The following is a 25,935-nucleotide window of genomic DNA, read 5'->3' as shown; positions in this document are numbered from 1 at the left end:
AATACACACGAAAATCAATGAGAGTCATTAGATTATTCAGATTTTGAACTCATTTAGCTTTAAACATATTTACTATTAACTGTAACTGGATATATGGAGGAAATTCATAGTCCTGAACTGGCTTCCTTTGTGGCAAAATACCTTGAAGCTTCCAAAACATTATTAGACCCAAATGCCAAGGGCAGAGGCAGGGAATTATGAGTTTCTTCAAAGAAATGTTTTTAAATGAAAACAATTAATAAAAGAGAAAGGACCATTTATGAAAAGAACAGGAAGGAAATGCTGATTGATGACACAAAGACACATTATTATGAAGAAGATAAAAATTTTCTTTGTGTCATAACCGTGTTCTAAAACTGGGTCCATATATTACTGTATATTTAAGAGTAAATAGTTAATGTATTGATGAATTATCATAGGTCATCAAACTTTGGATTGAATTAGTCAAGATACAATGTAAATTTTCTATTTTTCCTGGAAAGGAATGATTTTTTTCCCCTAAAAGAGTAATTATTAGGGCATGATATTAAACTGGCTAGCTGAACATTAAGATTACTCAGGTATAGTACTGTGTGTATGCAAACATACAGATACGCATTCTTATTCTTAATATAAACCTTTGTGGGGGTGACGGCCATGGGCATGCATCACTCAGAGCTCCTTCAGGAGGAACGAATGCTGGGAACACAGCTGACTGACCAAGACCAAATATTCCCTAGGTGGCTACTAGCCAATGGCTGAGCATGGTGTGGTACTAGTCCAACGGGGGACTCCTCTAATGAGCAACTTTGACTCAGGGACTCTCCTGTGGCTGAAATTTTCTGAGCACCATGCTGCAGCCTGAGGCTCCTTATACCCAGTACTTTCTCCTCATCGCTCAGGGCTCAGACCAGCATCACAGTCAAAAGGCTCTCCTGCCTGCTTCCTTCCCCTTTATCTTTCACATCTCCCCATAAATCACTTGCTGTTCTAGCACTATCTTGACATCTGCTTCTCAGAAGCACTCTGGGCATGTTTAAAAAGTATTTCAGGGCTTCCCTGGTGGCGCAGTGGTTGAGAGTCCGCCTGCCGATGCAGGGGACACGGGTTCGTGCCCCGGTCCGGGAAGATCCCACATGCCGCAGAGCGGCTGGGCCTGTGAGCCATGGCCGCTGAGCCTGCGCGTCCAGAGCCTGTGCTCCGCAACGGGAGAGGCCACAACAGTGAGAGGCCCGCATACCACAAAAAAAAAAAAAAAAAAGTATTTCAATTAAAGAAATACACATATAAATTGTTAAAATGTCAAAGAATACTTGGAATTAAAGCAGCTGTTTACTGTCTTATCCCACCACAGCCTCTCATCCCACTTTCAAATGTAACCATTTCAACTCTTGGTAATTTCTCCTGGTTCTACCATCATATTTCTAAATACGTTGTGTCACTTAGAACTGCATTCAGGTGCATGTAATAGAAACCTTAAAAAAAAAAGTCATTACTTAACCGAATGGAAGTTTGTTCTTCCTCACAGAACAAGAAATATGGCCTTAAGCAGTCCACGGCTGAAAAGACAGCTCCATGACATCAACAGGTACCAGAAACCTACTTTTCATCCCCTTTCCCTTTATTAAGTGGCTTTTGGTTAACATTACTCCAGCAATTAATTCTTCCCTTTTCTGCATCGACTGTACTACTCCCATTAGCTTACCAACAGGAATAGATGTTATTCCTTGCATCTAAAACAAGAAACAAAAACCTCTTTTTTTATTTTTTTGCGGTACGCGGGCCTCTCCCGTTGCAGAGCACAGGCTCCGGAGACGCAGGCTCAGCCGCCATGGCTCACGGGCCCAGCTGCTATGCAGCATGTGGGATCTTCCCGGACCGGGGCACGAACCCGTGTCCCCTGCATCGGCAGGCGGACTCTCAACCACTGCGCCACCAGGGAAGTCCCAAAAACCTCTTTTAACCTCACCTCTCTCTCAAGCTCCTGACCTATTGCTCCATTTTCCTTTATAAAGTAATCCCTTCTGATGTTGTAAAGCCCTAATTTCTCTCCTCCTATTTTCCCTTAACTACATTCCAGTCAGGCTTCTGCCCATGCCATCTATTGACCCTGCTCTAATCTAGGTCACGAATGACCTCCAATGCTACTCCATCCGATAGTCAATCTCAGGCAACTGTTACTGGTATGCTACATACCAGCAACACTCAACTTTCTTCCTGAAACCTAGTTTCCAGGGCACCACATTCCCTTCAGTGTGCTCTACCTCTCTGGCTACTCCTTATTCGTCTCCTTTCTCCATCTCTCCCTCTCTCTCCAATCCCCAATGCTGGAGCACCCCAGAGCTCCGCCCTTCTGCCTCCTCTAGTTCTCTATCTACACTCACCCCCTTGGTGATCTTCACTGATTTCTTGGCTTCAATACCATCTCTGTTGCTGCCTCCCAAATTTCTCTCTCCAGCCCAGGCCCTTCTCTAAACTACACATTCCTATAACCAATTGTCTACTGACTTCTCTACTTGAATATCTAATAGGCATTTCAAACACTGACGTCAAAAACTGAGCTCCTGATATTGCCCTCAAAAATGTCTCTTCTCAGTCTTCGCCATCTCAGTAAATGGCCATTCTTCCAGTTGCTCAGAACTTTCTCCTATATTCCACATCTGATCCATCAGCAGAATCTGGCCACTTCTCACCACTTAACCACTCCATGCGGTCAAAACCACCGTTATGGCTGTTCACCTGGACTATGGTAGCAGCCTTCTAACTGATTGCCCTGATTTGATCTTCATTTCCTTCAATGTGTTCGCATCACAATACCTAGAGTTATCCAATTAAAAAGTAAATCAGATCAAGCTCCTCCTCGGCTCAAAAGCCCCGAAGGGTTTCCCATCTCACTTAGAGTAAAAGCCAAGTCCTTCAAAGGCCTGGAAGGCCCTTATATAACTAGTGCCTCATTTTCTCTCTGATCTTAATTCCTACTACTCTTCTCCTTGCTCATCCCACTCCAATCAGATAAACTCTGATGTTTTTCAAACATGCCACGTATACTTCCATCTCAGGGCCTCTGTACCTGCCTGGAACTCTCTTCTCCAGATACCTTCCACGGCTTGCTCCTTTATGTCTTAATCACACGAGGTTTTTACTGGTCACCAGATATCAGGCCCATCCTGCCCTACCACCCCCCACATATACTTCCTATTTTTCTTGCTTTATTTTTCTCTTAACAGTTATTAGTTTCTTACATACTCTAAATTTTACTTATCGATCCCTTCTTGACTGTCTACCCTAATAAAACTTAAGCTACAGGGGAACAGGAATAATGGTCATTTTTGTCTGTTTTATTCACTGGCATCCCTAGCAATGAGAATTCTATTTGGCATATACTAGGCACTATATATATATGCCTTGAGTGAAAGAATGGTCAAAAGCAGGGCCCGGTCCCTTCAGGAATATTTCAGATCCAGACTGGAAGCGCAGAAGCTGAAAAGCCACATCCCAATTGAGTCTGGTGTGACATTATACATATATATAAAATAAGTACATGTATTTTATATGTAAAAATACATTTAAAGTATGCAATATTCCTACAATATTTTGCTTTTTTAGAGGAATTTCAAACGCCTCAGCCTGGGGAAGACATATTTTTGGATAGGGGCAGTGGTCTATGGAGAATAATACCACTAGTTTGAACAACCTACTCTGCCCTCATAGCAGGCAGTGAATGGCAGGGCTTTGTGGAGCCACTGGAAGCCCTAGGCAACAGGAAGAGTCAGTAAAACAGTGCAATACTTATTTAAAATTCTGATATTTTGCTCATTATAGGTCTTCTGAGGGGCATTAATTCTGATTTTTAAATGCTGTACAAAAATATGACTTAAAAAAAGTAAGCTTTCTTGTAAGTCCTACCAGGAACCTCTGCTTACTTTGGCCAGAACTGCCTCATTTTGCCACTCTGAACAATAGGGTCTGTTCATAAAGAAAAATGGATACTGGACAAGCAACTAGCAATGTCTTCCATATGTTATTTCTTGATTTAGTCATTACCTACTGATTTTTTTTCAGTAAAATTTAATTATCCTATATCTTTTATTATCTTATTAAATATTATTATTAATTCTCCTAGATCAGACTAGATATCAGATCTATCAGTTCCTTTTCTTCCCTCCCTCCAATATCCCTAGGAGAACCTTCTGTCCCCTGCCCCAATTTGGACCAGCTGCTACCTAGGCCTAAGGCACAGTCATCCTAAGATTTCTCTTCCTTTCTTTCCTGTGTAAGATCCTCTGTTTCCTGGATCCTAAGAAATCTTGCTTCTTGGTTCACTCTACTGCTTTAGGGCAGCACATCTTCCAATAACTTCCTGAGAAAAAGTCCATGGCAGGTAGGTAAGATTTTTTGAGAGCTAACTAGCTTGAAAATGTCCTTGCTTGAAAGACAATTTAGAATTCTAGACACAGAATTCTAGGCTAAAAGCTCTTCCCTTCAGAATTTTGAAGGCATGATTCCACAGTCTTCTAACTCCTTGTATTGCTGTTGAGAAGTCTGATTCCCATTCTTTTCTATGTACCTTATTTTTCTTTTTTTTACTGCAAAAGCTTTCTGGATCTTCTCTTTATCTTTGGTTTTCTAAAATTCACAAAATATGTCTTGGTATTAGTCTTTTTTTCAACCACTGGGTCCTTTCAAACTGGAAACAAACATCCTCCAGTTATGGGAAATTTTCTTCTATTATATTTTGTTTGTTTGTTTCTTCCCTCTTGTTTTCTATCATTAGTAAGATATTGGACCTTCTGGCCTGATGCTCTAATCTTCTTATCTTCTATTGCCTATTGTTCACTATGTCCCTTAGTACACTCTGTTCTGCATTATAGGGATATTTTAACTTTATTGTTCAATTCTTCTGTTAATTCTTCTATCTATGCTGTCATATTTTTAAAATTCATTTTTATTTTTATTTATTTTTGGCTGCGTTGGGTCTTTGTTGCTGTGCGTGGGCCTTCTCTAGTTGCGGCGAGCAGGGGCTACTCTTCGTTGCGGTGCACAGGCTTCCCACTGCAGTAGCTTCTCTTGTTACGGAGCACGGGCTCTAGGCACGTGGGCTTCAGTAGTTGTGGCACACAGGCTCAGTAGTTGTGGCTCACGGGCTCTAGAGCACAGACTCAGTAGTTGTGGCACATGGGCTTAGCTGCTCCGCAGCATGTGAGATCTTCCTGGACTAGGGCTCAAACCCGTGTCCCCTGCATTGGCAGGTGGACGTCTTAACCACTGTGCCACCAGGGAAGCCCCTATGCTGTCATATTTTTAATTCTCAAGAGCTCCTTTCCTTTTTCCTGAGTATTCCTTTTTCAAAAATAGCATCCTATTCTTGTTTCAAAGATGCAAGAACGTCTCTTATTTCTCTGTGGGGATTAATTTTAATTCATTGAATTTAGCTCTGTTTATTGTACTGTCCCTGATTCTTTTTCTTTTCTGTTTGTTTTAGCCTCAGACTCATAGATCTTAGATTTACAGATGGAGATTTCCTTGAAAGTACTGTGGATCTCTGGCTCCCTGGTTATATTTATTTTTTTAAAAGATCTTTATTGGAGTATAATTGCTTCACAACACTGTGTTAGTTTCTTTTGTAAAACAAAGTCAATCAGCCATATGCATACATATATCTCCATATCCCCTCCCTCTTGAGCCCCCTCCCACCCTCCCTGTCCCACCCCTCTAGGTTGTCGCAAAGCATCGAGCTGATCTCCCTGTGCTATGCAGCTGCTTCCCACTAGCTATCTATTTTACATTTGGTAGTGTATATATGTCGATGCTACTCTCACTTCACCCCAGCTTCCCCCTCCCCCCCTCAGTGTCCTCAAGTCCATTCTCTATGTCTACGTCTTTATTCCTGCCTGGCCACTAGGTTCATCAGTACTATTATTTTTTTAGATTCCACATATATGCATTAGCAGACGGTATTTGTTTTTCTCTTTCTGACTTACTTCACTTTGTATGACAGACTCTAGGTCCATCCACCTCACTACAAATAACTCAATTTCGTATTTTTATGGCTGAGTAATATTCCATTGTATATATGTGCCATATCTTTTTTATCCATTCATCTGTTGGACATTTAGGTTGCTTCCATGTCCTGGCTATTGTAAACAGTGCTGCAATGAACACTGTGGTACATGTCTCTTTTTGAATTATGGTTTTCTCAGGGTATATGCCCAGTAGTGGGAGTGCTGGGTCATATGGTAGTTCTATTTTTTGTTTTCTAAGGAACCCCCATGCTGCTCTCCATAGTGGTTGTACCAATTTACATTCCCATCCCTGGTTATATTTAAAAGTGAGTCTCCAAAAAATTGATTGGAAGCTTGGTGTGTACAAAGAGGCTTGTTAACTTGGGCTTCACTGTAAGGAGATTTGTTGGCACATCTATATTTTCAAAGGGAACTACCAAATATCAGTATGCATAGGCTTTGCTCTGGGAGTAATAATCTATTTTGTCAGAGAAGGGTCTTCTAAATAAGTTACATTGAGATATACCCTCGGTGCTGGAGCGGGTAAGGAGTTGGGGAAGATCTCACCATTCCAGATACAGACTCTTACTTAATCCCCTTATTTTCAGTCTAGCCACCTTACTTCTGCTCTGTGCTTAGAATCTTCAAGTCCAGAAACCCCCTAGTTTGGTGTTCCCAGAAAATAATTATCCCATTTCATTTGTTCTTTGTAGAAACCACCTCTGGTTTTCATGTTTTAGCCTACATCCCACTGCCAGGCTAATCTCTGTGCTTTCTCTAAATTCTTATTACCTTTTTAACTTGGTGTCATACAACTTAGCACTCACTAGTGTCCTAGTGATTTTACATGTCTGTTTCCCTTGACTAGGTTATACTGGCAACTCAGCCCACACTTCACACATCTTTAGTGCCTCCTGCAATGGTGGCAGTCAGTAAATACTGTGTGATGGGTTTTGTATAAATAATATGCTATTACTAATAGTTGTAACTTAAAACCATGGTTTGTCAATTATTATTTTATGAGGAAATCGAAACTCATTTTCACACAGTTTGGTGAAAGATCAGGTAACGATGCTATTCATTATACAACTGAGGAAGTTATAATAAAATAAGTTCCTTAAGGTCACAGTTTATCTGTGATATGCTTGGAAAATAATCTCTACTTTTACATAGCCTGTCAAGTAATTCATTACAAGAATTTAAAAAGAAAACTATCTTTTCTTGGCATTTTAAAATTGTATCTGGAAATGTCAAATAAGTATAGAAAGAAATCAGGGTAAAGATGACTATATCATACTTTTATGCTCAAATGTACATATATGATTCAAATAATTTAATCTAAAATCAATATATATGAAGTTACATCTATCTTAATGATAATATTGCTTTTAACTAATTATGCAGTAATCTGCAAATATGAATGTGACTTGAAGCACAATTTAAGGAATTAAAATATTCCACCACAGCAGTGTACAATTTAATAGTAGCTTAATGCTGAAACTATTATTCCCTAAGAATAGTTTGGAAAATGGTTTAAGAAATTCAAAGCAGAAAATTATTAAATACTTTCTCATAATAAAATAATTTTAGGAGATCAAAAAAACAGTGAGAAATATATGTGATACGCTTTTAATTCATTTCAAACTAGTAACAGGTACAGTCTGAAAAACCAACTTCAAAAGAAAGTTTTCATATAGAACATATGTATAGGTAAGTCTTGATTTATAAACTGTTCTGAATTTACAAATGGAATTATTTTTTAAATGGTACAATTTACAGGTCATTGAATCACTGAATCAACAACATGAATTAAGCTTTGATACTGATGATAACCTATCAAAAAAAAACCCTTGTTATTCAACAGAGGGAAAAATCCAGGCTCAGATTGCATCCTCTGAAATTCTTTATGTTGTTGTAGTTGCATCACTAATTCCTGAACAACTGAACCTTTCGAAGAAATAAGGATCCCTTAAAAAGAAGACAACCAAGATAAATTCCATATAGCCTAAAGTTGCCCCTTTTTGAGGGGGGGATAAAAGATTTACATTAGTTAAGGAGTGGCACAGTCAAAAACTGAAGAGTCTAACTATGTTAGCACCAAGATACTGAGGAACTTTTTTCACTTCTTTTCTAAGAATTAGAGAACTTTACGTTGTGATCAATGGCTGCCATTTTAGGGTTAAATATATGGGGGAAATTACTAATAGAAATGAAAGCATATGTTACCTTTAGAGTTACCACACTGGATGATGTACAAAAGGGGGACCCTATGGGAGCCTGTAGAGATGATTTACTGATTTTGCAGCTAACAAAAGGTTAAGGGGATCCTTACGAAAATTTAGCTTGAGCACCAAATTTTTAATTTTCTGTCATATTAGAGATCTTTAAGAATAACACACATATTCATATTTTTAGAAGACCTAGCTAATAGTCCTGTCTAGAAACTGTGGTAGTGGATGGATAACGTTAGGAGGTCTTTCAAAGGCCCTAAAGATATGGGGAATAACCTGGACCTGTGGACACGGTGGAGGTCAAGTTATCTTGTTGAAATATATCACATCAAGAATGTGCTGGTAGTAAAAGGTCTATTTAAGGCATATCTTATCAATCATAGAAATAAAGCACAAAATATGACAGAACATAATGATAAGCTCCAGTGGAAATGTTAAACACAGACTCATTGGTACAACAGCCTATTAAATCAGTATTTTCAGTTTCCTATAAATTACAGAAGTAATTTTGTATATATTCTATCACACAAATTCCTTTTCTGAGTTGAATTAATTCAATAGTGAGGAATATCCATCTTCATACTCTCCCATACATACATGCACACAAACCTGCTTATTAAATCAAAATGCAATAAAGTCTATTTAAAACGGATTGCGTACTGAGATGCTCCACTGCATATTTTCAGATGCCTGACATGTTCCAACTTACCTGTGCAACAGTAAGGGTGAGGCCATGAGACACACCTCTTACTATAGGTGGTAGGCTTCCCCTGCAGTCAAATAATTTTGAACCAGCTTTTAAAGTGAGTAATGGCATTGAGAAGTACAATTTGAGTTGTACTAAGTTTAAAACTTTCTGGAGTATATTTTGTATTCAAGTTTTAAAGTCTGATTAAAATTTTTATGAAAACAAATTATGAATTTTTAAATAATTCCATCCTTTTCAATAGTATCCTAAGTCTAATTTAAGAAGTACTATCGTTCTAAAAAAGAAACGAAATTGAGTTATTTGTAGTGAGGTGGATGGACCTAGAGTCTGTCATACAGACTGAAGTAAGTCAGAAAGAGAAAAACAAATACCATATGCTAACACATATATATGGAATCTAAAAAAAAAAAAAATCTCATGAAGAACCTAGGGGCAAGACGGAATAAAGACACAGACCTACTAGAGAATGGACTTGAGGACACGTGGAGGGGGAAGGGTAAGCTGGGACAAAGTGAGAGAGTGGTAGTGTATATATGGACATATATACACTACCAAACGTAAAATAGATAGCTAGTGGGAAGCATAGCACAGGGAGATCAGCTCGGTGCTTTGTGACCAGCTAGAAGGGTGGGATAGGGAGGGTGGGAGGGAGATGAAAGGGGAAGGAGATATGGGGATATACGTATAACTGATGCACTTTGTTATAAAGCAGAAACTAACACACCATTGTAAAGCAATTATACTCCAATAAAAATGTTAAAAAAAAAAAGAAGTATTATGGTTCTAAAAATATTAATTCAACCTTGTAAACAGTCTCTGGAAAATAATAATTATGACAGTTGAGGAGGTAACTAAAGTCACTTTCATGAATAAAGGTAGACTAGTTTAAACAAAAAATGAGCACAAACCAGAGTCCACTAAAATGAGATCTATATTCAAATAGTAGATTAACACAAGTTTATAATCACTACAAATTCAATGTGGTAGATTTAAGGATAGAGCCATGGGTCTAAACTTCAAACAAGAGTAGTTAGACCTAAAATTCGTGAATCACATTGTAAGCAAGTAAGAATTTAAATTGATACAGGATATTTAATTCCATAAAACAGTTATAATTATTAGTACTGATGTAACTTCAACTACATGTAGGAGTAGAATATTACTAATGATTCGTTTTATCATAAGCGAGTAAAATTTTTCTAGGCAAATAGCATTTTTTAAGCCTACTGACACAGCTGAGATATTTGTCCATTATTTTATGATCAACGGACAAGTGATTATTATGTCCTGAATCTAGACCCATTCAACATGTAGCTCACCTTGTCCAGGCTCTAATAGTGCTGTACAGAAGAACTTTCTGTGATGGAAATGCTCTGTATATATATTGTCCATATGATAACATGTGGCTACTGAGCACTTAAAATGTGGGTAGTGCAACTGAGGAATGGAATTTTTAATTTTAATTAGTTTAAATTTATATTTAAATAGCCACAGGTGACTACCAGCTACCATATTAAACAGTACAGTTTAGAAGGTTCAAAAAGTAAGAGCAAATGTCTTGTTTTGTTAGGTCTAACTCTAGTCTGCTTGTTGATTTCCATAAGCATGGTGTTCACAAGTGCTTACAAGAGTGGTCAAAATACCTTTTGTCCTATGGTTTTACCTTCATTCATAAATATGATTAAATCTATGACAAACAAAAAATACCATCTGAAAAGACTGTTACTAGTGCTTATAGTGTCAGTACAACTATACTGATTAATGAGGTAGCCTGAGTCAATCTGTCTAATGTTAGTTCTAGAATGACTAGAATTCAAACTATGAAATACCTGTTCCTAAAAAGTTTTTGTCCATTACCTATCATAACACAAGAATACCAATTACTGCATAGTTTTCAGCTCCACTGGTTAAACACTGCAAAAGCATGTCAAACCTTTTTACCTGACAGACATATTTGTTCTTCCATTTGCTCAGCACACACTGACTATTTTGCATCAGCTCCTGAAGGAAACAGAAAAAGAGAGTGCAGTTGGCTATACACATTGTCGTTACCAGTTAAAGTGCTTCTGATTTGCAAGCAAAAAAAAAGATCAGCATGCCTCACAAAGATGCAACTGTTTTGGAACTCCTCACTGGACAAAAGCAAAGCTATCATCACCAGGAGAGTTGATCCTTTATGAAAATTAAAGCTGTTGAAAGATGTTTTAAAACAGATTTGTTTGTTGCCATTTTTGAAACTTCTGGAAAGATACCTCCAACTCCTTGAGTGAGTCTCGAAGTTTTTCTGGGCGTCTGTTTTTGAGCGTCCATGGAAAATCTCGTGCTGGCAAACAAAACGTGTACTACAGTTAGTTAAACATGGTTTAAAAAGGAAACTCTGCTTAGCAATGTGCCTTAGGAGATTAAAATAAAACACCTCCTTAACTGAAAGGAAGCAGGCTTCACTTCCATCATCAAATGACAGTTTTTGAAAGGCTCTGTCATAAAAACAGGATTTTTACCACAAAACAATCTCCCTGATCAAAATTTTATGATGACAACTAACAAGGCTCGGAGAATCCCTGGGAAAGTTTCCTAGGCCTGTGAATCTAGCACTTAACAGTAAATGACCCACTCTTTACCACAGAAGTAACATTTTCATATAAATAAAGAGTCAATCCGAAAGAAATTCCAAACTGTGCAAGTAGCCTTATCAGATCTGAAAATTCCTATCAGTAAATGAATATAGTGAGGAAAGAAATAAAATTTAAAAAATAACACAGAGAAAATGAATTTAAAATTAAGCATCACACATTTAAACTAAGGACAAATTTGAGGGAAATCCAAGTTTTAACAGATTAGACACTAACAGTGCTCTTTTCTATTTAAAATAATTCTCTTTAAAATCTACACCACAATTCAATAATGATAAGCCTTTGTTTTGTTTTAAATTAAAAGATAAAATTATTTAGTAGAGTCTCAATGTTAGCCTAAGACAAACTAAAAATAGTTCTGTTTAAAAGAATTAACAGAATATTAAATTCATTATAATGGTATCTATTTCATCACAAAAACGAATTCATCTCTGAATTCTCCTAAATAATAATTCTAAATGCGTGTGTACATGTGTTTTGTGTGTATGTACATATAATATACAGTATATATAGGCATTTAAATTTTTATAGAATTGCTATTATCTTATTAAAGCAAATTAATGACATTCTATAAACATAATTTATGATGTGCAGAGCATATGTAAAAAGTTTTAAATCTCTGTTGCAGGTACTAATACAGTATTTTTAAAAATTAAATGTTAGCTTGATCATTTAAAATGAGAATAAGTAGGATATTCAGCTCCACCTATATTCCAAATAAAACAGTCATATTTTAACCACATTATACTGTACCCATATTACATATATAACACGTTTATATATTTGAAAACAGGAAAGACTAAAGAGAATAAAATGCTAATACTGATAATTACAAATCTTATTCTCTTACAATGGGTAAAACATATTAATAATTTAGGCATAATATGGATAATAAAATGTTATCAGAATTTAAGCATGGCACACTTTTTAAATATATTAAATAATATAAATATGGTTCAATAAGAAAGTTTGTGTTTACAGAAGCATATATCTCACCGAACAATGGACAGAGATTTCAATGGTCTAAACGAAAAATTCCTAACAATATAATTCTTATTCACGTTTATGTACCTAAACAATGGGAATTTATAAGAAATTTGTAAGGAATAACATTTTCTATTTGTGCAGAAAGTTTAAAATATGTTTTAAGACTGAATTTTCAGGGATATTAAAATTCCACTTTTATAATAATTCCAAAAAAATATAAAGTAAAACTTACATTCTGCCAGCTTCTGCTTTTCTTCTAAGTTACCATGCTCTGTTGCTGATATTGTGGCAGCGGAGAGATGTTAAAAAAAAAAAAAAGTGGAAATTATTTTTATTATAATACTTTGTATTTTTATATGTGCATAAATAATTATTTATACATGCTATTGAGATTAATAAAATATGCTAAACTTTAAAAAAGGCAGTTGAAAAATGCCATAATTTGGATGTTTTCATTTCATAGAAGATTTCCTAAATTTGTAGTGAAAAGGCTTACAAAGCACAACAGGTGGGCCAATATCCTGAGTTCGCAATCTCATCAGATAGGGAACAGAACTGCAACTGAGCCCAGAACAGAAGCTGCTTCAGTCTGTCATCAGAACCATGAAGTCAGCCTATTAGCCACCAAGCTAAGCACACAGGATGCCCACACAAGCCTCACTTCAACAGAGACCAAAACAGGAAGTAACTCTAGCTAGAAAGACCTTTTGGCCCATCATGAAACTTCTGGGATTAACAGGATTAATCAGATAAAGAAAATTGATCACTCACTCAGAAATGCCTATTTCAGATATCAGGTGAGGATCCGGAAGGCCAGCATCAGTGGGACCCATGCATTAACAATGCCCTCTACTGGGACACTGATAAATAAACAAGAATAGACTGTCCAGTTATCAGTCTAATCAGCAGTAAAATGAAAATTTTCAGATTCTGCTATAGCATTTTCTCAATATTGCTTTATTTTATATAGAATAGATATCAACCTCAGCATTTTTCTGAAGAACTGGAGTAACCTTTCTTGAAATTCTAGAATTCATCTAAGACTCATAAAAACAGAGTTTTCAAGTCAGTATTTTATAGTTTAGAATAAAAAGTTTATAAAAATCACTTTAGTAGAACAGATACTTTACCTGGTGGCTCTTTCTTGTCATAATACTGGTAGATCCCGATGTCTCTATCTGTAGAAAGGAAGAAATGACATTAGATTATGGTAAAAAGTTATGGAGAATAAGAAGCCAACCCATACTGTACGGCAGGGTCAGTAGGGCAGGGAGGAGGGCAGAAACAATCTCTTTATGTTACTGGAAATAAAATACTTCAAAAGTATGTGGACATGGGTTTATCTATTCTAGGGATATTCAGGAACTGGATAGTTTATCAGTCCAGTTAGGAAAGAAATACACAAAACTAGAATGGCATGAGGAAAGAAGTGATAAAGAATTGACGCCAAGGAAGACCAACTTTTTTCTCTCATGCTTCCTCTGATATTTTTCACAGGGTGCTACCAAAAGAAACTACCACTAAGCAAGGCGAAATGAAATCAGTGGATAGAATTCTGAGCTGTGGCTTTCTCTTCTCTAATTTAACTCGAGTCTAGTAGGGTATTTGGGAGAAATCTGCAGAAAAGAAAGGTTTAGAGGAAGGTGTGGATAAATTATCTGAAGCTTGTTTAGATTCAAAAAACCTTCCAAACCATTCCAATTCGGATGCTCTGCTGGGGTTACAAAAGCAAAGCTAGGCTTCCAAGATGCTGAGAGTGATTTGACCATGGAATCCGTTCCTGCAGTTGAATTACAGGAGAACAAAATAATTGTGTCCACTTTCTTCCTATCTGTGAATAGTGAAATATTTCTTTCTTTGAAATAACATTTGTTTCCTTCCATGCAAAATAATTCTAGTTACTAACAAAAGGATACAACTATTTCTAAAGAAATGGAAGCAGTGCAGGCTGCCCCCTAGTGACTGATTGCTCCAAACTTTCTCAAACTGAATGATAAAACTTCCTCAAAAAAGCTATAATTAACTTTTCAAATAGTTTTTCAAAACAGTCAATCATGCGTACTTACTGAAGCTCTATTTTATTCATCATGCCACTAATTGGGACATATAATTTAAAGAATGCAGTTTATTTCTGTTGGTTATATTGAAGATACCTAATAAGGAGTGCCAGGGAAAGGTCATGAGTATGGCTCCTAGGGTACTGATAATATTTTATTTCTTTACCTGGGTGAAGATTTTATGGGTGTGTTCACTTTTTGATAGTTCAAAACATATCTTTATAATCTTTACACTTTTCAATATACATGTAATACTTTTAATAAAAAGATTCTTAAAAAATCCAAGAACCATATGCATTATGTACACAGGCCATATCCTGTGTACATAAAGAATATGTGTACATAATGAATATTCCATGCATCCAAGTATTACAGCTCTAGAATAGAACTATGAGGATAATAAGGGGTCCTGAATTCTATGCACAAATCTGACCTACTGCATCTGGCCCAGAGTGGGGCTCTTAAAACCGAAGCAGGAATAGAAAGGCATCCACATAAGACCCACGTCCCATGGAGTGCCAGAGCCTAAGCTAGATGAGGAAGGTGTCCACAGGGAAAGTCAGTCTGACATAGTATGTCAGAACCCTAGCAGGGTGAGAAGCACATTCATAGGAGCAATGGCCTCGTCTTGGGTGTTAGAGGCTGAATAAAGTGAGGAGGACATCCACATACAGGGGCAGCCCAACATAGTGTGTCAGAACGTACACGGGGTGAGAAGGACATCCATGCAGGGAAGGGAACTGTCACAGAGACAGAAGACTGTCTGCATACAGGGTGATTTTAAGTAAATAAAATAAAGATATGGAAGCGTCAGCTTTCCCAGTGAGAGAGAAGTACAAATATAAAAAGAGAGAACATTAGAATGAACCCTGTGGTGATAGATTAGAATTTGAGGTACTGGTATGAACTCATGGTTTTCGATATATTGAGATACAGAAGTGAATGTGTGCAAGTATGTGTGTATGCGTACATACATACATTCCCTAAGCTCTGGCCACTGAGAGTACCTGGGAGCAGTGATACTCCAAGAGCAATGAGTGCACCTAAAGCACACCTTTGCTTCTAGATACTATTCTCCTCTAAAAGGAACCAAGCTCCTTTGAGAATTGGCTGATTCCAGCACTGAGGAAGGGAAAGTATAATAAGAGCCTGAAAGATCTGTTGCGCCAGAAAGAATGGAAATGCTCAAATATTGACAGGGACATGGCACAAAGACAGAGAAGCCAGCTTGCAAGGGGTCCCACTGGCCACATCAGGGACAACTTAAACATCAAAATAAATAATGGTACTAATGGATTAAAATCATTGACTAAAACAGTACCTGAGCCCACAGGGATAAAATAAATTAAAAATATATTTAAAGTTTAATGAGGAATAAGATATTCACATATTTTCAAGGTATCTCCCTTACAAAATACTAATTAATTCCAAAGAAGAAAGTAACTTTGCAGTGGAGAAACCTAGCAGACATCACCTTAACCAAGTGATCATGAACATCATCAATAAAGACACGAATTGAAATTGTGCACTGCCTGTTAGGATGCATTGAGAATACAGCATCACTTCTGGAATATTCCCACCAGATATGCATAATTTGAACCTACTTATGAGGAAACTTCAATGATCTAAATTTAGGGACATACTACAAAATGAGTGGTAAAAAAATCTTCAAAAGTGTTAAAGTCACAAAAGTTAAAAAATAAATTTAAAAAAATTAAAAGGATGAAAGATTTGTTCCAGAATTAAAGAGCATAAAGAGACATGATAACTAAATGTAACATGTCTTTTTTTCTTTTCTTTTTTTTTTTTTAGGTAAGAAGTGGATTTATTTAGAGAGAAACACACTCCACAGACAGTGTGGGCCATCTCAGAAGGTGAGAAAGGCACCAGGGTATGGGGTTGTCAGTTTTTATAGGGGTGGGTAATCTCATAGGCTAATGAGTGGGAGGCTTATTGCAGCTATTTCAGGAAGGGGTGGGGATTTCCAGGAATTGGGCCACCACCCACTTTTTTGATCCTTATGGTTGGTCTTGGAACTGTCATGACGCCTGTGGGCGTGTCATTTAGCATGCTGATGTGTTACAGTGAGGTATACTGAGGCTTAAGGTCTAGTGGAAGTCGACATGTCCACCATCTTGGACCCATTTGGTTCTAATCAGTTTATGTCATGTCCTCGGGCTATGTCATTCTTTCAAAGGTTGTGCCCTGCCTCCTTCCCCCCTGTTTCATTCCCCCCTCAGATATTTTACTCCCATATTCTTATGAGAGCAGAAGGGCAATCGTCCGTCTTCTGTAACTGCTTCAGAGCTGAGTGGGGGGTGTCGACCCTGCCTGTCAGGGAGTAAAAATCTCTGGATGCCTGATCTAGGGGCCCCAGAGGCAGGACAGCTCCTTGTTTTAAGTCAGTATGGGCTGTAATCCTCGCATAGCCATCATATTGGTGTGGAACTGTTGTAACTGCTTCCATAGCCTTTCTATGAATCTTGATGATGAAGCACTTTTTGTAACAGCATCAGAGTACAAAAATATCTATAAATGACAAAAGACTTAAAAGCCATGGTTAAACATCTGATTATAGTGTAATCAATAAAGAAACTTGGTTACAATAACCAGAATTCCAAATGATTACATTTAACTTAACATACCAAATAATCCTAGTTAAATATTTCTCTTTAAGATACCTCAGGGGACCTCTAAAGTACCCCAAAGTTAGCTGGAAATCAAAAGAAACAATTAAAATTTGATACTTGGGAAGTATGTCAAAAAGTTTTAAAACACTTGGTCAAATAAGATCATAGGTCACTGTGAGACAATACTTACTCCTTAACCAAAGTTACAAAAGATCTCAAAAGCAAATACAAGTCACTTAAAGGCAAAGAAACTCACAATCTGTTGTCAAAAGCAGAATTTCAAGAATACTTTGGAAGGAGAAACCAAACCCAGTCTTGTTCTAGCCCATTCCTAACAAAATCCATTTACCCATCTAAATTCAATCCAGTCTTAGAAAATCCTGATCACACATAACTCTTTTCAGTATTTTTCATTCTTCACACCTTCTTTTACTAAAAAAACCCAAGTAATTCTGAACGAGAACCATTTGCTATAAAAAATGACACTGGAGGAACAATTGGTGAAACTCTGAGTATTAGATGGTAGTACTATTATCATTGTTAATTTCTGGATTTTGATGGTTATATAGATGATGTGGGACAACACATTTTCTATAGGAAATACACACTAAAGTATTTGGGGGTGGGAGGCATCAGATCTGAAACTTACTCTAAAATGGTTCAAGAAAAAAAATTCTCTATACTAACAAGTTTTCTGTAAAAGTTTGTGATTACTTCAAATTAGAATAGCATTTATCAAAAAGACAAGAAATAACAAGTGTTGGCGAGGATATGGGGAATAGGGAACTCTTCAGCACTGCTGGTGGGAATGCAAATCGGTGCACTCACTATGGAAAACAGTATGGAGGTTCCTCAAAAATAGAACTATCATGTGATGCAGCAACTTCACCTCTGGGTATTTATCCAAAGAACATGAAAACACTAATTCAAAAAGATATAGGTACCATTATTTCATGTTCGTTGCAGAATTATCTACAATAGCCAAGATCTAAGTGTCCATCGATGGATGAATGGATAAAGAAGACGTGGTATATATATACAATGTAATACTACTACCTACCATTTGAAGAAGAATGAAATCCTACCATTTGTGACATCTTGAATGGACCTTGAGGGCGTTATGCTAAGTGAAATAAGTCAGAGAAAGACAAATGCCATATGACTTCACTTATATGCAGAATCTTAAAAACAAACAAAACACAAGCACACAGATAAAGGGAACAGAATGGTTGTCAGAGTCAGGAGGGTGAAGGGGAAGGTGGGTGAAATGGGTGAAGGGGGTCAAAAGGTATAAACTTCCAGTTATAAAATAAACAAGTCATGGGGGTATCATGTACAGCATGGAGACTATAGTTAATAATAATGTATTGCATATTTGAAAGTTGCTAAGACAGTAAATATTAAAAGTTCCTATCGCAAGAAAAAACTTTTGTAACCATGTATGGTGGTGGATGCTAACTGGACTTATCAAATCGTCATGCTGTACACCAGAAACTACTATAATAAGTCAATTATACCTCAATTCAAAAAATACTTTAGGGGCTTCCCTGGTGGCGCAGTGGTTGAGAGTCCGCCTGCCGATGCAGAGGATGCAGGCTAGTGCCCCGGTCCGGGAGGATCCCACATGACGCGGAGCGGCTGGGCCCGTGAGCCATGGCCGCTGAGCCTGCGCGTCCGGAGCCTGTGCTCCGCAACGGGAGAGGCCACAGCAGTGAGAGGCGCGCGTACCGCAAAAAAAACACAACTTTAAATGTCAAGCATAATGAGAGCATGTAAGAGGGTTACTAACTTAGTCTAAATGGCAGGGAAGGCTTCTCTAGGTGACTTACTAAAGCTGTGCCCTAAAGAAGAAGTATGACTGCACACGGGTTCAAAGAGAAGAATGCCCCCAGCAGGGAGAATAGATAGCTCTGCTGAAGATCCAGTTGGGGCAAAAGATCTTACTGCCCCCTGGGGCCTTTGTGCACTACTGTCTTTGGTCAGAGCATTCATTTCCTTTTTTCTATCATATTTATACATATTTCAATATAATTTGGTTTCTTGATTATAAAAGTAATATGTTCACTGTATAAAATTGAGAAAATAAGGAAAGAACAAAAAAGTTTAATTTCCGGTATTTCCACTCTTCGGAGACAGCTATTAATAACATTTTGTTGTCTCTCAGAGTTTTTCTCTGAATGTATATTACTAAATAAAAGTCTTATGCTGAAAATGATGTTTAACATTTTTGGTTTTAAATTGTTTTAATTATTGAATAAATATAAAAGATTATATGTAATGTTTGAAAACAAAACACAAGAATATATGTAAAATTAAAAACATACACAAATCTAAAAAAAAGAACTTTTATTATATAAGTTCCAGGTGTACAGCATTAAAATTCGACATCTTACACACTACAAAGTGATCACCACCACAAGTCTAGTTACCATACATCACCATACAGTTGCCCCTTTCAGCCATTTCACCCAACCCCTAATCCCCTTCCTCTCTGGTAACCACTAATCTGATCTCTGTATCTATGAGTTTGCTATTGTTTTATTTTGTTTATTCCTTCGTTAATGTTTTTTAGATTCCACATAGGAGTAAAAATTACAGGGTATTTGTCTTTTTCCATCTGATTTATTTCAATGAACAAAATACCTTCAAGGTTCATCCATGTTGCTGCACAAGGCAAGATTTCATTCTTTTTTAGGGTATTATTCCATTGTATAAATATAACACATCATCTATATGCATTCATCCATCAATGGACACTCAGGTTGTTTCCATGTCTTGGCTATGGTAAATAATGCTGCAATGAACATGGGGGTGCATATATCTTTTCAAATTACTGTTCTCATGTTCTTTGGATAAATATCCAGAAGTGGAATAGTTGGGTCATATGGTAGCTCTACTCTTAATTTTTTGAGGAATCTCCATATTGTTTTCCATAGTGGCTATACAAATTTATAGTTCCAACAACAGTGTGTAAGGTTCCCTTTTCTCTACAGCCTCTCCAATAAATGTTACTTCTTGTTTTTTTGATAATAGCCATTTTAACAGGTGTGAGGTGGTATCTCATTGTGGTTTTGATTTGCATTTCCCTATTATTAGTGATGTTGAACATCTTTTCATGTGCCTGTTGGCCATCTGTATGTCTTCTTTGGAAAAATGTCTATTCTGATCCTCTGCCCATTTTTAATCAGTTTTTGTTGTTGTTGTTATTGAGTTTATATGTTGGACTTATCAGATATATGATTGGCAAATGTCTTCTCCATTTTGTTGGTGGATTCCCTTGCTGTGCAGGAGCTTTCTAGTTTGATGTAGTCCCACTTGTTTATTTTTACTTTCGTTGCTTTTGCTTTTGATGTCAAAAATCATCTCCAAGATCGATGTCAAGGAGCCTACCACCTATGTTTTTTTCTAGGAATTTTAAGATATCGGATCTTACATTCAGGTCTTTAATCCATCTTCAGTTAATTTTTCTGTATGGTATAAGATAGTGGTCTAGTTTCATTCTTTTCCATGTGGCTATCCAGTTTTCCCAACACAATTTATTGAAGAGACTATCCTTTCTCCACTCTATGTTCTTTGCTCCTTTGTCATAAGTTAAATGTCCATTTATGTGTGGGTTTATTTCTGGTCTCTCAATTTTGTTCCATTGATATGTGTGCCTGTTTTGGGGCCAGTACCATACCATTTTGCTTACCACAGCTTTGTAGTATAGTTTGAAATCAGGAAGTGTAGTACCTCCAGCTTTGTTACTGTTTCTTAAAATTGTTTTGATTACTCGGGATCTTTTGTGGTTCCATACAAAATTCAGAAATATTTGTTCTAGTTTTGCAAAATGTGCCATTGGAATTTTGGTAAGGATTACATTGAATCTATATAGGCATAACTCTTTTACTGCACTTCACTTTATTGTGCTTCGCAGACATTGCTTTTTTGCAAACTGAAGGTTTGTGGCAGCCCTGCACTGAGCAAGTTGACAGGCACCATTTTCCAATAGCATTTGCTTAATTCATGTCTGTCACATTTTGGTAATTCTTACAATATTTCAAATATTTTCATTACTATTATTTTTTTATGGTGATCTGTGATAAGTGATCTTTGATGTTACTACTGTAATTGTTTTGGGGCACCATGAACCGCACCTATATAAGAAGGCTAACTTAAGGGATAAATGTCATGTGTGTGTTTTGACTGCTCCACTGACAGGCTGTTCTCCCATCTCTCTCCCTCTCTTCATGCCTTCCTATTCCCTGAGACACAACAATATTGAAATTAGGCTAGTTGATAATCCTACAGTGGCCTCTAAGTGTTCAAGTAAAAGGAAGAGTTGCATGTCCCTCACTTTAAATCAAAAGTTAGAAATAATTGGCTTTCCTGGTGGCACAGTGGTTAAGAATCTGCCTGCCAATGCAGGGTACATGGGTTCGAGCCCTGATCTGGGAAGATCCCATGTGCCGTGGAGCTACTAAGCCCATGCACCACAACTACTAAGCCTCTAGAGCCCATGAGCCACAACTACTGAAACCCACGCACCTAGAGCCCATGCTCCACAACAAGAGAAGCCACCGCAATGAGAAGCCCCTGCTCGCCGCAACTAGAGAAAGCCCATGCTCAGCAACGAAGACCCAATGCAGCCAAAAATAAATAAACAAAAAAATTTAATTTAACTTTAAAAAAAGAAATGATTAAGCTTTTTGAGGAAGGCATGTTGAAAGTCAAGACAGGCTGAGAGCTAGGCCTCCTGAGCCAAACAGTTAGCTAAGTTGTGACTGCAAAGGAAAAGTTCTTAAAGGAAATTAAAAGTGCTACTCCACTGAACACACAAATAATAAGAAAATGAAACAACCTTATTGCTGATATAGAGAAAGTTTTGGTGGCCTGGATAGATCAGCCACAACATTCCCTAAGCCAAACCCTAATGCAAAACAAGGACCTAACTCTTTTCAATTTTATGAAGACTGAGAGAGGTGAGGAAGCTGCAGAAGAAATGTTTAAAGCTAGCAGAGGTTGGTTCATGAGGTTTAAGGCAAGAAACCGTGTCCAGAACATAAAGGTACAAGGTGAAGCAGCAAGTGCAGATGTAGAACCTACAGCAAGTTATCTGGAAGACCTAGCTAAGATAAAATTAATGAAGCTGGCTACACTAAACAATAAATTTTCAATGTAGACAAACAACCTTCTATTGAAAGAAGGTGCCATCTAGGAATTACATAGCTAGAGAGGAAAAGTCAATGACTGTTTTCAAAGCTTCAACAGACAGGATGACTTTCTTGTTAGGGGCTAATACAGCTGCCAACTTGAAGTAGAAGCCAATGCTCAGCAATCCTAGGGACCTTAAGACTCTGCTAAATCTACTCTATCTGTGCCCTATAAATGGAACCACAAAGCCTGGATGACAGCACATCTGTTTACAACATGATTTAATGAATAATTTAAGCCCACCCTTGAGACCTACAGCTCAGAAACAAAGATTTCTTTCAAAATATTACTACTCATTGACAATGCACCTGGTCACCCAAGAACTCTGATGGAGATGTACAATGAGATTAATGTTGTTTTTATGCCTGCTAGCACAAGCACAACATCCATGCAGCCCATAGATCAAGGAGTAATTTTGACATTCGAGTCTTATGGTTTAAGAAAAACAATTCTTAAGGCTATAGCTGCCACAGACAGTGATTCCTCCGATGGATCTGGGCAAATTCAATTGAAAACCTTCTAGGAATTCCCTGGTGGTCCAGTGGTTAGGACTCAGTGCTTTCACAGCTGGGGCCCGGGTTCAATCCCTGGTCAGAGAACTAAGATCCTGCAAGCCATGTGGCATGGCCAAAAAAAAAAAGGATAAGAAAAGAAAACCTGGAAAGGATTCTCCATTCTAGGTGCCATTAAGAACATTCATGATTCACGGGAAAAAGTCAAAATGGCAACATTAACAGGAGTTTGGAAGAAGTTGTTTCTAACCCTCATGGATAACTTTGAGGGGTTGAAGACTTCAGTGGAGGTAGTAACTGCAGATGTGGGGAAAAGAGCAAAAGAACTAGAATTAGAAGTGGAGCCTGAATATAGGACTGAATTTTGTTGCAATCTCATGAGAAAACTTTAACACTTAAGGAGTTGCTTCTTATGAATGATCAAAGAAAGTTGTTTCTTGAGATGAAATAAGTCTACTCCTGGTATAAATGCTATGAAGATTACTGAAATGACAACAAGGGATTTAGAATATTATGTAAACTTAGTTGATAAGGCAGCAGCAGGATTCTAGAGGATTGACTACAATTTTGAAAGAAGTTTTACTCTGGGTAAAATGCTATCAAACAGCACTACATGCTACAGAGAAATCATGTGTGAAAGGAAGAGTCCATCAATGTGGCAAACTTCACTGGTGTCTTATTTTAAGAAATTGCCACAGGCACCCCAACCTTCAGCAACCACCACCCATCAACACTGAGGCAAAACCCTCCACCAGCAAATAGATTACAACTTGCTGTAAGCTCATACGATATTTAGCATTTTATAGCAATAAAATATTTTTTAATTAAGGTATGTACAATGTTTTTAAAGACATAATGCTACTGTACACTTAATAGATGACAGTATAGTGTAAACATAACTTTTAGATGCACTGGGAAACCAAAACATTTGTGACTCACTTTGAGATATCTGCTTTTTTGGAGTGGTCTAGAACTGAACCCACAATGTCTCTAAGGTATGCCTGTAGACAGCTTTGGGTAGAATGGACATTTTAACAATATTAATGCTTCCAGTCCATGAACATGGAATATTATTTCCATTTATTTATATATTTTTCAATTTCTTACATTAGCGTCTTGTACTTTTCAGTGTATAGGTCTTTCGACTCCTTGGTTACATTTATTCCTAGGTATTATATTCTTTTTGATGCAATTGTAAATGGGATTGTTTTATTTCTCTGATAGCTTGTTATTAGTGCAGATATGCCACAGACTTCTGTACATTGATTTTGTATACAGCAACTTAACTAAATTCATTTATTAGTTATACCATTTTTTTGGCAGTCTTTGGGGTTATCTCTATATAGTATGTCATCTGCAAATAGTGAGTTTTATTTCTTCCTTTCTGATCTGAATACCTATTTTCTCCTCACCTAACTGCTATGGCTAGGATTTCCAATATTATGTTGAATAAAAGTGGTGAGAATAGACATCTTTGTCTTATTCCTGATTTTAAGGGAAAAGATTTCAGCTTTTCACCACTGATGTTAGGTTGGGTTTGTCATATATGGCCTTTATTATGTTGAGGTAAATTCTGCTTTACCAACTTTGCTGTAAGTTTTTAGCATAGATGGATGTTGAATTTTGTCAAATATTTTTTTCTGCATCTATTGAGATAATTGTATGATTTTTATCCTTCATTTTGTTAATATGATATATCATGTTGATTACTTTGTGGGTGATAAAACATTTTTGTATCCCTGAATCCTACTTGATCATGGTGCACAGTCCTTTTAATGTATTGTTGGATTTGGTTTACCAATATTCTATTGAGGATTTTTACATGTATGTTCATCAAGAATTGGCCTGTAATTTTATTTTTTTGTGTGGTGTCCTTGCCTGGTTTTGGTAGTATAAAATGTTTGGAATGTTTCCCTCCTCTTCAACCTTTTGGGATAGTTTGAGAAGAACAGGTATTAAATCTCTGTTTTGTAAAAATTCACCAGAAAAGCTATCTGGTCCTCTATTTTTGTTTGTTGGGAAGCTTTTGATTACTGTTTCAATGTCCTTACTAGTAATCAGTCTATACAGATTTTCTATTTCTTCATGATTCAGTCTGTAAAGATTGTATCTTTCTAGGAATTTATCTTCTATGTTGTCCAATTTGTTGGTGTGTAACTGTTCACAGTAGTCTCTTATGATCCTTTGCATTTCTGTGGTATCAGCTGTAACTTTTCTTTCATTTCTGATTTTATTTGAGTCCTCTCTCTTTTCTCCTTGGTCATTCTAGCTAAAGGTTTGTTGGTTTTGTTTATCTTTTCAAAGAACCGGCTCTTTGTTTCACTTATCTTTTCATTTTTTTTTTTTTTAGTCTCTATTTCATTTATTCCTGCTCTGATCTTCATTATTCCTTCCTTCTACTAATTGGGGCTTCATTTGTTCTTCTCTTTCTAGCTCCTTTAGGTGTAAAGTTAGATTGTTTATTTGGGATTTCTCTTGCTTTTTGAAGTAGGCCTATATTGCTATGACCTTCCCTCTTAGAACTCCTTTTGCTGCATGACATAGATTTTGATATGACATATTTCTGTTTTCGTTTGTATCTAGGTATTGTTTGATTTCTTTGATGACCCACTGGTTGCTCAGTAGCATGCTATTTAATATCCACCTTTTTGTGTTTTTTCCTGGCCTTTTCCTTGTGATTGATATCTAGTTTCATACCACTGTGGCCAAAGAAGATGTTTAATGTGATTTCAATCTTCTTCAATTCACTGAGACTTGTTTTATGACCTAATAGTGATCTATCCTGGAGAATGTTTCTATGTGTACTTAAGAAAAATGTGTATTCTGCTGATTTTGAATGAAATGTTCTATGTTTATCTATTAAGTCAATCTGGACTAATGTGTCATTTAACTCCAATGTTTCTGTACTGATTTTCTGTCTGGATGATTTGTTGATGTAAATGGGGTGTTAAAGTCCCCTAGTATTATTGTATTGCTTTCAATTTTTCTCTGTAAGTCCGTTA

At 36.9% G+C, this 25,935-nt stretch overlaps 1 protein-coding gene across 1 annotated transcript in view; it reads right to left on the bottom strand.

Moving 5' to 3' along the window:
* The window catches only part of WDPCP (WD repeat containing planar cell polarity effector), a 274,720-nt gene that overhangs the window by 155,346 nt on the left and 93,439 nt on the right, over positions 1-25,935 (bottom strand). Inside the window, exons 5-8 of the mRNA XM_049695803.1 lie at positions 13,672-13,719; positions 12,774-12,818; positions 11,174-11,244; positions 10,863-10,922 (exon numbers count right to left, since the gene is read on the bottom strand). Coding sequence (XP_049551760.1) covers positions 10,863-10,922; positions 11,174-11,244; positions 12,774-12,818; positions 13,672-13,719 — 224 coding nt within the window. The remainder of the gene's footprint in view (positions 1-10,862; positions 10,923-11,173; positions 11,245-12,773; positions 12,819-13,671; positions 13,720-25,935) is intronic.

Source organism: Orcinus orca, chromosome 13 (assembly GCF_937001465.1).
Source record: "Orcinus orca chromosome 13, mOrcOrc1.1, whole genome shotgun sequence".
Taxonomy (NCBI): domain Eukaryota; kingdom Metazoa; phylum Chordata; class Mammalia; order Artiodactyla; family Delphinidae; genus Orcinus; species Orcinus orca.
The sequence above is the reverse complement of the archived record's forward strand: the minus strand, read 5'-3'. Positions and strand labels throughout refer to the sequence as shown.